This window comes from Salvelinus fontinalis, unplaced genomic scaffold (genome assembly GCF_029448725.1).
Source record: "Salvelinus fontinalis isolate EN_2023a unplaced genomic scaffold, ASM2944872v1 scaffold_0024, whole genome shotgun sequence".
In the NCBI taxonomy this organism is placed as follows: domain Eukaryota; kingdom Metazoa; phylum Chordata; class Actinopteri; order Salmoniformes; family Salmonidae; genus Salvelinus; species Salvelinus fontinalis.
The window spans coordinates 554,763-567,262 of record NW_026600233.1 but is presented as its reverse complement, the minus strand read 5'-3'; the positions used below and the strand labels follow the sequence as shown (position 1 = coordinate 567,262).

The 12,500-nt window shown below is 50.6% G+C and overlaps 1 protein-coding gene across 1 annotated transcript in view; it reads right to left on the bottom strand.

Moving 5' to 3' along the window:
• sdk2a (sidekick cell adhesion molecule 2a) overlaps positions 1-12,500 on the bottom strand; it is a 163,004-nt gene that overhangs the window by 107,988 nt on the left and 42,516 nt on the right. The window contains exon 4 of the mRNA XM_055910703.1: positions 7,845-7,978. Within this exon, the coding sequence (XP_055766678.1) occupies positions 7,845-7,978 (134 nt within the window). The remainder of the gene's footprint in view (positions 1-7,844; positions 7,979-12,500) is intronic.

The window sequence follows — 12,500 nt, the reverse complement described above, 5'->3', positions numbered from 1 at the left end:
CTATCACCATGAAGATAAAACTAGGATGCTATCACCATGGAGATGCAGCTAGGATGCTATCACCACGGAGATACAGCTAGGATGCCATAACCATGGAGATACAGCTAGGATGCTATCACTGTGGAGATATCGCTCTATAGTCTCTCTGTGTTCCCCTCCTCATCTATCTCTCTATAGTCTCTCTGTGTCCCCCTCTATCTCTCTATAGTCTCTCTGTTCCCCTCCTCCTCTATCTCTCTATAGTCTCTGTGTTCCCCTCCTCCTCTATCTCTCTCTATAGTCTCTCTGTGATCCCCTCCTCCTCTATCTCTCTATAATCTCTCTGTGTTCCCCTCCTCCTCTATCTCTCTATAGTCTCTCTGTGTTCCCCTCCTCCTCTATAGTCTCTCTGTGTTCCCCTCCTCCTCTATAGTCTCTCTGTGTTCCCCTCCTCCTCTATAGTCTCTCTGTGTTCCCCTCCTCCTCTATCTCTCTATAGTCTCTCTGTGTTCCCCTCCTCCTCTATAGTCTCTCTGTGTCCCCCTCTATCTCTCTATAGTCTCTCTGTGTTCCCCTCCTCCTCTATCTCTCTATAGTCTCTCTGTGTTCCCCTCCTCCTCTATAGTCTCTCTGTGTTCCCCTCCTCCTCTATCTCTCTATAGTCTCTCTGTGTTCCCCTCCTCCTCTATAGTCTCTCTGTGTTCCCCTCCTCCTCTATCTCTCTATAGTCTCTCTGTGGTCCCCAACTCCTCTATCTCTCTATAGTCGCTCTGTGTTCCCCTCCTCCTCTATAGTCTCTCTGTGTTCCCCTCCTCCTCTATCTCTCTATAGTCTCTCTGTGTTCCCCTCCTCCTCTATAGTCTCTGTGTTCCCCTCCTCCTCTATCTCTCTATAGTCTCTCTGTGTTCCCCTCCTCCTCTATCTCCCTATAGTCTCTCTGTGTTCCCCTCCTCCTATATAGTCTCTCTGTGTTCCCCTCCTCCTCTATCTCTCTATAGTCTCTCTGTGTTCCCCTCCTCCTCTATAGTCTCTGTGTTCCCCTCCTCCTCTATCTCTCTATAGTCTCTCTGTGTTCCCCTCCTCATCTATCTCTCTATAGTCTCCCTGTGATCCCCTCCTCCTCTATAGTCTCTCTGTGTTCCCCTCCTCCTCTATCTCTCTATAGTCTCTCTCTGTTCCCCTCCTCATCTATAGTCTCTCTGTGTTCCCCTCCTCCTCTATCTCTCTATAGTCTCTCTGTGTTCCCCTCCTCCTCTATCTCTCTATAGTCTCTCTGTGTTCCCCTCCTCCTCTATCTCTCTATAATCTCTCTGTGTTCCCCTCCTCCTCTATCTCTCTCTAGTCTCTCTGTGTTACCCTCCTCCTCTATCTCTTTATAGTCTCTCTGTTCCCCTCCTCCTCTATCTCTCTCTATAGACTCTCTGTGTTCCCCAGCTCCTCTATCTCTCTCTATAGACTCTCTGTGTTCCCCTCCAACACAGCCTTAGCATGTGTAGACCAAGGTGCTAGGAACTAGCGGTGCGGGAAAAAATCAGTACAGTTACATATCGGATATTATTTTGCCAATACATCGTATCGTATCGTTTTGACAATATGGCAGTATTAATTTTGCGGTAGTTTGCTGTACCTGCATCAAAACTCTAGTATTTTTTCTTCATAGTGTAACGGCTGTCTATCTCTTCCTCCTCATCTGACGAGGAGAGGCGAGAAGGATCGGAGGACCAATACGCAGAGTGGTAAGTGTCCATGTTTTAATAATATAAACTGAACACTACACAAATAACAAAATAACAAATGTGAACAAACCGAAACAGTACCGTGTGGCGACAAACACTGACACGGAAGACAAACACCCACAAACCAACAGTGAAAACAGGCAACCTAAATATGGCTCCCAATCAGAGACAATGCAAAACACCTGCCTCTGATTGAGAACCATATCAGGCTAATTGAACAAACCTAAACATAGAAACAAATAACATAGACTGCCCACCCCAACTCACGACCTGACCATACTAAATAAAGACAAAACAAGAGAAAATAAAGGTCAGAATGTGACACATAGCTTGTTCTCCATCTTCCTTTTAAATAGGGAGACCATTTTCCTTCACCACTTTTATTGCCAAGACTGAGAGAAACTCATTGTGTCATGTCTCTCTCTTGTCTCTCTGCAGCAGACATGTGGTGAGCAATATGTTTGGAACATCGAACCGCAGTGAAATCACATTATCGAATCGCAACACATATAGAATCGTGAGAATCATAATACATATCGTATCGGCACCTAAGTATGGTGATGATATCATACCGTGAGGTCCCTGGCAATTCCCAGCCCTACCAGGAACCATTCTATTGTTTAATTGAGACAAACATAGCAGGAGGTGATTAAATGCAGAGCCATCATTCAGCCTGTTCCACAGAGCCTTGCAGCCCTGCAACCAACCATCGATTCACTGGCCTCAATCAGAGATCTCTCTCTCCAGCTCATCTCATTTCCCCCTGCCTCCAGGGGGGGTTCTGCGTGTGATCCCAGGCCCTGTGTTTGGTATCAGTAACACATACAGACTGTCTCAGTGTCTTTTCATAAATCTGCTTCGGTTAGGGGCCATTAAAATACAGAGCTCATTTATAGGCTGGTTAAATCAGCCAGTCAGATGGACCAGGAACCGCAGCACCAGCACCAGCTCCATACTGCTGCAAGGGAGGACTCTAGCACCACCCAGCTCCACACTGCAGCCAGGGAGGACTCTAGCACCACCCAGCTCCACACTGCAGCCAGGGAGGACTCTAGCACCACCCAGCTCCACACTGCAGCCAGGGAGGACCGCAGCACCACCCAGCTCCACACTGCAGCCAGGGAGGACTCTAGCACCACCCAGCTCCACACTGCAGCCAGGGAGGACCGTAGCACCACCCAGCTCCACACTGCAGCCAGGGAGGACTCTAGCACCACCCAGCTCCACACTGCAGCCAGGGAGGACCGTAAGCACCACCCAGCTCCATACTGCAGCCAGGGAGGACTCTAGCACCACCCAGCTCCACACTGCAGCCAGGGAGGACTCTAGCACCACCCAGCTACATACTGTAGCCAGGGAGGACTCTAGCACCACCCTGCTCCACACTGCAGCCAGGGAGGACCGTAGCACCACCCAGCTCCACACTGCAGCCAGGCAGGACTCTAGCACCACCCAGCTCCATACTGCAGCCAGGCAGGACTCTAGCACCACCCAGCTCCATACTGCAGCCAGGGAGAACCGCAGCACCACCCAGCTCCACACTGCAGCCAGGGAGGACCGTAGCACCACCCAGCTCCACACTGCAGCCATGGAGGACCGTAGCACCACCCAGCTCCACACTGCAGCCAGGGAGAACTCTAGCATCACCCAGTTCCACACTGCAGCCAGGGAGGACGGCAGCACCACCCAGCTCCACACTGCAGCCAGGGAGGACTCTAGCACCACCCAGCTCCATACTGCAGCCAGGGAGGACTCTAGCACCACCCAGCTCCATACTGCAGCCAGGGAGGTCCGCAGCACCACCCAGCTCCATACTGCAGCCAGGGAGGACCGTAGCACCACCCAACTCCACACTGCAGCCAGGGAGGACCGTAGCACCACCCAACTCCATACTGCAGCCAGGGAGGACTCTAGCACCACCCAGCTCCATACTGCAGCCAGGGAGGTCCGCAGCACCACCCAGCTCCACACTGCAGCCAGGCAGGACTCTAGCATCACCCAGCTCCACACTGCAGCCAGGGAGGACTCTAGCACCACCCAGCTCCACACTGCAGCCAGGCAGGACTCTAGCACCACCCAGCTCCATACTGCAGCCAGGGAGGACCGTAGCACCACCCAGCTCCATACTGCAGCCAGGGAGGACCGTAGCACCACCCAGCTCCACACTGCAGCCAGGGAGGACTCTAGGACCACCCAGCTCCACACTGCAGCCAGGCAGGACTCTAGCACCACCCAGCTTCACACTGCAGCCAGACAGGACTCTAGCACCACCCAGCTCCATACTACAGCCAGGGAGGACTCTAGCACCACCCAGCTCCACACTGCAGCCAGGCAGGACTCTAGCACCACCCAGCTCCACACTGCAGCCAGGCAGGACTCTAGCACCACCCAGCTCCACACTGCAGCCAGGCAGGACTCTAGCACCACCCAGCTCCACACTGCAGCCAGGCAGGACTCTAGCACCACCCAGCTCCACACTGCAGCCAGGGAGGACCGCAGCACCACCCAGCTCCACACTGCAGCCAGGGAGGACCGTAGCACCACCCAGCTCCACACTGCAGCCAGGGAGGACTGTAGCACCACCCAGCTCCACACCGCAGCCAGGGAGGACCGCAGCACTACCCAGCTCCACACTGCAGCCAGGGAGGACCGTAGCACCACCCAGCTCCATACTGCAGCCAGGGAGGATCGTAGCACCACCCAGCTCCATACTGCAGCCAGGGAGGACCGTAGCACCACCCAGCTCCACACTGCAGCCAGGCAGGACCGTAGCACCACCCAGCTCCACACTGCAGCCAGGGAGGACCGTAGCACCACCCAGCTCCACACTGCAGCCAGGCAGGACCGTAGCACCACCCAGCTCCACACTGCAGCCAGGGAGGACCGCAGCACCACCCAGCTCCATACTGCAGCCAGGGAGGACTCTAGCACCACCCAACTCCACACTGCAGCCAGGGAGGACTCTAGCACCACCCAACTCTATACTGCAGCCAAGGAGGACTCTAGCACCACCCAACTCCACACTGCAGCCAGGGAGGACTCTAGCACCACCCAACTCCATACTGCAGCCAGGGAGGTCCGCAGCACCACCCAGCTCCACACTGCAGCCAGGCAGGACTCTAGCATCACCCAGCTCCACACTGCAGCCAGGGAGGACTCTAGCACCACCCAGCTCCACACTGCAGCCAGGCAGGACTCTAGCACCAGCCAGCTCCACACTGCAGCCAGGGAGGACCGCAGCACCACCCAGCTCCACACTGCAGCCAGGGAGGACCGTAGCACCACCCAGCTCCATACTGCAGCCAGGGAGGACCGTAGCACCACCCAGCTCCACACTGCAGCCAGGGAGGACTCTAGCACCACCCAGCTCCATACTGCAGCCAGGGAGGACCGTAGCACCACCCAGCTCCATACTGCAGCCAGGGAGGACCGTAGCACCACCCAGCTCCATACTGCAGCCAGGGAGGACCGTAGCACCACCCAGCTCCACACTGCAGCCAGGGAGGACCGTAGCACCACCCAGCTCCATACTGCAGCCAGGGAGGACCGTAGCACCACCCAGCTCCATACTGCAGCCAGGGAGGACCGTAGCACCACCCAGCTCCACACTGCAGCCAGGGAGGACTCTAGGACCACCCAGCTCCACACTGCAGCCAGGCAGGACTCTAGCACCACCCAGCTTCACACTGCAGCCAGGCAGGACTCTAGCACCACCCAGCTCCATACTACAGCCAGGGAGGACTCTAGCACCACCCAGCTCCACACTGCAGCCAGGCAGGACTCTAGCACCACCCAGCTCCACACTGCAGCCAGGCAGGACTCTAGCACCACCCAGCTCCACACTGCAGCCAGGCAGGACTCTAGCACCACCCAGCTCCACACTGCAGCCAGGCAGGACTCTATGACCACCCAGCTCCACACTGCAGCCAGGGAGAACTCTAGCACCACCCAGCTCCACACTGCAGCCAGGGAGGACCGTAGCACCACCCAGCTCCATACTGCAGCCAGGGAGGACCGTAGCACCACCCAGCTCCACACTGCAGCCAGGGAGGACCGTAGCACCACCCAGCTCCATACTGCAGCCAGGGAGGACCGTAGCACCACCCAGCTCCATACTGCAGCCAGGGAGGACCGTAGCACCACCCAGCTCCACACTGCAGCCAGGGAGGACTCTAGGACCACCCAGCTCCACACTGCAGCCAGGCAGGACTCTAGCACCACCCAGCTTCACACTGCAGCCAGGCAGGACTCTAGCACCACCCAGCTCCATACTACAGCCAGGGAGGACTCTAGCACCACCCAGCTCCACACTGCAGCCAGGCAGGACTCTAGCACCACCCAGCTCCACACTGCAGCCAGGCAGGACTCTAGCACCACCCAGCTCCACACTGCAGCCAGGCAGGACTCTAGCACCACCCAGCTCCACACTGCAGCCAGGCAGGACTCTATGACCACCCAGCTCCACACTGCAGCCAGGGAGAACTCTAGCACCACCCAGCTCCACACTGCAGCCAGGGAGGACCGCAGCACCACCCAGCTCCACACTGCAGCCAGGCAGGTGTGCTGTTGGGCCGGGCCAAAGCCGGACCCTAGCCCTCCCCTGGCACCAGCTTCTAACTTTAGGGAAACTCTAGACCGACTGGGATTCAAACCCTGAGTCCTCAGGTCTCAGATATGGTTATCCATCATCAGGGGAATGTGGTGTTACAACCCCTCTGTCACACAGGCTGCACTCTGAGAAACAAAGGTGCTAAGTAGAACCATACAGGGTGTGCAGCTAGTCCCCATAGAGGAAACCTTTGATAGAACCCTTTGCAGAGGGCTCTATCTAGAACCCTTTATTTAAGGTTCTTTATAGAACCCCCTGTATATGGTTCTACCAAGAACCATTTTAACTTTGGAGGGTTCTTCCTAGAACCCTCTTTGAACGGTTTCACCAGCCTTATTATCCTTTAAAATGTAATTATATACGACAATACATTACATAGACCATAAGGCCTTTCACAGAGGGCATAGTTATACCCTAACAGAGTGGCATTAGTAAACTCCTGGTTTACAGGCCACATCAGGCCTGCAAGTCACATTATGCTGGCTTGCAAAGTGATGTGTAATTCCTATTGGAATCCAGACAGAGATAGGATACCCAAAAAGTGTAATTGATAATCACCCACAACTTGCATTCAGAATGACTGCCAGGTTAGGGAAGATTGACTACCTCAATCATCTAAGCAGGAAAACTCTATGTTTTGTATCTTTGTGTAGCATTAAATTAACCAACCAATCAATGTACATGCAAAAACATAAATATTACAGTAAAAGAAAAATCTGAAAATCTCCTTGCAATATAGCATGCTGAGAAATATTATATATGGTGCTATGTAGGATCCTTCTCGCCTTCAAAAGAATCATCAAATAACTCTTTCTCTTTCTTCCAAAAACAGTTCTTAGGATGTAAAAGGTTCTAGATAGAACCCTTCGCCTTACAAAGAACCCTAGTCTCCAAAAACAGTTCTTAGGATCTTAAAGGTTCTAGATAGAACCCTTCGCCTTACAAAGAACCCTAGTCTTCCAAAAAGAGTTCTTCAGATCAGAACGGTTCTTGGAAGAACCGTATCCCTTCACGAAGAAGCCTTTAGGAGTGTAACAGGAATGACAGGGGAGGTGACAGTTAGACAGACAGCCACTAGAGGTCAGTGTAGCTGTGTCTGTCAGCTCAATATAAAACACCTGTTGGATGAACCCATGTAGAACACAGAGAAACGTCCTCCCAACAGGAACACCACGGTTATATCTGCCTTCAACACAACCTGCTGCTACCGTATGGGAAGGTGTGTGTGTCTGTTTGTGAGTGTGTGTGTCTGTAAGTGTGTTTGTGTGTGTGTCTACGTGTCTGTGTGTGTGTGTGTGTATGTTTGTGTGAGTGTATGTGAGTGTGTTTGTGTGTATGTTTGTGTGAGTGTATGTGAGTGTGTGTGTGTGTTTGCGTGTATGTGTGTGTGTGTGTGTGTTTGCGTGTATGTGTGTGTGTGTGTGTATGTGTGTGTCTACGTGTCTGTGTGTGTGTGTGTGTGTGTCTACGTGTCTGTGTGTGTGTGTGTGTGTGTGTGTGTGTGTATCCTCTCTACTTACTCTCCACAGTCAGTAGGACAAGATGGCTGGTTTTGTTCTCTCCGTTCTTGTCGTTGACAGCCTGGGTGTAGTACCGTCCAGCATCAGGAGCCACGCTGGACAGGATGACCAGAGTGTTGTCCAGGGTGATGGCTCTACACAGACAGACACACACACAAACACACACATGTAGTCACACACACATACAAATGTAGACAAAGGCACACACACACACACACAAAGACACACACACACACACACACACACACACACACACACACACACACACACACACACACACACACACACACACACACACACACACACACACACACACACACACACACACACACACACACACACACATACACACTCACTCACTCACAAAGGATGATTGTTTATGAAATCTGCTGTGGGATTATTATGACAGTCTATATTACCCTCAGGACAAAGGTTTGAATGATGTGTGATCCACATTACTCCTGTAGGAGATACTAGTGGGTAGAGGACATTCCTGTAGGAGATACTAGTGGCTGGAGGACATTCCTGTAGGAGATACTAGTGGATAGAGGACATTCCTGTAGGAGATACTAGTGGATAAAGGACATTCCTGTAGGAGATACTAGTGGGTAGAGGACATTCCTGTAGGAGATACTAGTGGGTAGAGGACATTCCTGTAGGAGATACTAGTGGGTAGAGGACATTCCTGTAGGAGATACTAGTGGGTAGAGGACATTCCTGTAGGAGATACTAGTGGGTAGAGGACATTCCTGTAGGATATACTAGTGGGTAGAGGACATTCCTGTAGGAGATACTAGTGGGTAGAGGACATTCCTGTAGGAGATACTAGTGGGTAGAGGACATTCCTGTAGGAGATACTAGTGGGTAGAGGACATTCCTATAGGAGATACTAGTGGGTAGAGGACATTCCTGTAGGAGATACTAGTGGGTAGAGGACATTCCTGTAGGAGATACTAGTGGGTAGAGGACATTCCTGTAGGATATACTAGTGGGTAGAGGACATTCCTGTAGGAGATACTAGTGGGTAGAGGACATTCCTGTAGGAGATACTAGTGGGTAGAGGACATTCCTGTAGGAGATACTAGTGGGTAGAGGACATTCCTGTAGGAGATACTAGTGGGTAGAGGACATTCCTGTAGGAGATACTAGTGGGTAGAGGACATTTCTATAGGAGATACTAGTGGGTAGAGGACATTCCTATAGGAGATACTAGTGGGTACAGGACATTCCTATAGGAGATACTAGTGGGTAGAGGACATTCCTATAGGAGATACTAGTTGGTAGAGGACATTCCTATAGGAGATACTAGTGGGTAGAGGACATTCCTGTAGGAGATACTAGTGGGTAGAGGACATTCCTGTAGGAGATACTAGTGGGTAGAGGACATTCCTGTAGGAGATTCTAGTGGGTAGAGGACATTCCTAAAGGAGATACTAGTGGGTAGAGGACATTCCTGTAGAGGATACTTGTGGATAGAGGTCATTCCTATATCCATAAACACTGATAGACTATAGCAGAAAATCACACGTCTGCTAAGGCTAGCACACACACACACACACACACCACATACCTCGTACTATAGCAGTGTAGCTGTGTGTGTGTTTGTGTATTTGTGTACACACAGACACATCAAATGCACGCCAATACACACACACACACACACACACACACACACACACACACACACACACACACACACACACACACACACACACACACACACACACACACACACACACACACACACACACAGTGTGTTTCTGTCAGCCGAGCCCTGATCAGGGCATATTAAACAGACTCCTGGACAATTAGGACCAGGGCTGTCGCCATGTCAACACAGCCAGCCAGTCTGCCCAGCCGCAGCATGCCCCGGCATATTAATGCTCCGACCGACCGGAGAGAGACCGGTGGACAGAACCAACACACGGGAAGAGCCTAACCCTGGTCTGGACTGTATGTCAGGACATGACACTGTTAGAAACTACCATTGACGGGCTATAGAACTGACACCTACAGGAAGAGCCTAACCCTGGTCTGGGCTGTATGTCAGGACATGACACTGTTAGAAACTAGCATTGACTGGCTATAGAACTGACACCCACAGGAAGAGCCTAACCCTGGTCTGGGCTTTATGTCAGGACATGACACTGTTAGAAACTAGCATTGACGGGCTATAGAACTGACACCCACAGGAAGAGCCTAACCCTGGTCTGGGCTGTATGTCAGGACATGACACTGTTAGAAACTAGCATTGCCTGGCTATAGAACTGACACCTACAGGAAGAGCCTAACCCTGGTCTGGGCTGTATGTCAGGACATGACACTGTTAGAAACTACCATTGACTGGCTATAGAACTGACACCTACAGGAAGAGCCTAACCCTGGTCTGGGCTGTATGTCAGGACATGACACTGTTAGAAACTAGCATTGACTGGCTATAGAACTGACACCTACAGGAAGAGCCTAACCCCCTGGCTATCAGTGTCTCTCACTGTCTTAAAATAGTTTTACTAACAGTCTACAACCAGCCCTGGCTGCACACACTGATATTTATACAGGATACTGAGTTGGAATAGTAGCTAACAGGCTCCGGTCTTAAACTATCAGTAGGAACTGTCTACGACCAGCCCTGGCTGCACACACTGATCTATGTACAGGATACTGAGTTGGAATAGTAGCTAACAGGCTCCGGTCTTAAACTAGCAGTAGGAACTGTCTACGACCAGCCCTGGCTGCACACACTGATCTATATACAGAATACTGAGTTGGAATAGTAGCTAACAGGCTCCGGTCTTAAACTAGCAGTAGGAACTGTCTACTACAGCCCTGGCTGCACACACTGATCTATATACAGAATACTGAGTTGGAATAGTAGCTAACAGGCTCCGGTCTTAAACTAGCAGTAGGAACTGTCTACTACAGCCCTGGCTGCACACACTGATCTATATACAGAATACTGAGTTGGAATAGTAGCTAACAGGCTCCGGTCTTAAACTAGCAGTAGGAACTGTCTACTACAGCCCTGGCTGCACACACTGATCTATATACAGAATACTGAGTTGGAATAGTAGCTAACAGGCTCCGGTCTTAAACTAGCAGTAGGAACTGTCTACTACAGCCCTGGCTGCACACACTGATCTATATACAGAATACTGAGTTGGAATAGTAGCTAACAGGCTCCGGTCTTAAACTAGCAGTAGGAACTGTCTACTACACCCCTGGCTGTATACACTGATAACTACAGGAGGACACTGTGGAGTTGTCTACATTTCTTTAAATAGACCGTGCTGTGAACTGTCTTGTGCAAGTTTTAAATTGACACGAAACCTGTCAGCAAAGGTGTCAGCTAGAGATGACAAGCAGGAGCTTGCAGGGAGTTGTAGTCTTGCATAATAACTACTTTGATGCTAATTAACTTTTTCGAACATCATTAATCGCCCTGCATTTCACTGTCATAAACTACATTACTAACTGACTCCTACAGTACAGACACCAATCACCCTGCCTTTCAATGTCATAAACTACATTACTAACTGACTCCTACAGTACAGACACCAATCACCCTGCCTTTCACTGTCATAAACTACATTACTAACTGACTCCTACAGTACAGACACCAATCACCCTGCCTTTCACTGTCATAAACTACATTACTAACTGACCCCTACAGTACAGACACCAATCACCCTGCCTGTCACTGTCATATACTACATTACTAACTGACTCCTACAGTACAGACACCAATCACCCTGCCTTTCACTGTCATAAACTACATTACTAACTGACTCCTACAGTACAGACACCAATCACCCTGCCTTTTACTGTCATAAACTACATTACTAACTGACTCCTACAGTACAGACACCAATCACCCTGCCTTTCAATGTCATAAACTACATTACTAACTGACTCCTACAGTACAGACACCAATCACCCTGCCTTTCACTGTCATAAACTACATTACTAACTGACCCCTACAGTACAGACACCAATCACCCTGCCTGTCACTGTCATATACTACATTACTAACTGACTCCTACAGTACAGACACCAATCACCCTGCCTTTCACTGTCATAAACTACATTTACTAACTGACCCCTACAGTACAGACACCAATCACCCTGCCTTCCACTGTCAAAAACTACATTACTAACTGACCCCTACAGTACAGACACCAATCACCCTGCCTTTCACTGTCATAAATGAAAACATCAGAGATCTATGAAGGGAAATCTATTCGTCCCGACTAAGGAGACAAACAGCCAAACACATAACAGAACGGTGAGAAGGAGATTGAACACTGAATAACCTGTACTTCCCCACTCCACTGTCCATTTCACCATCTCTTTACTCTTTATCTCTGCTGAACATGTTTCACTCCACTGTCCATTTCACCATCTCTTTACTCTTTATCTCTGCTGAACATGTTTCACTCCACTGTCCATTCCACCATCTCTTTACTCTTTATCTCTGCTGAACATGTTTCACTCCACTGTCCATTCCACCATCTCTTTACTCTTTATCTCTGCTGAACATGTTTCACTCCACTGTCCATTCCACCATCTCTTTACTCTTTATCTCTGCTGAACATGTTTCACTCCACTGTCCATTCCACCATCTCTTTACTCTTTATCTCTGCTGAACATGTTTCACTC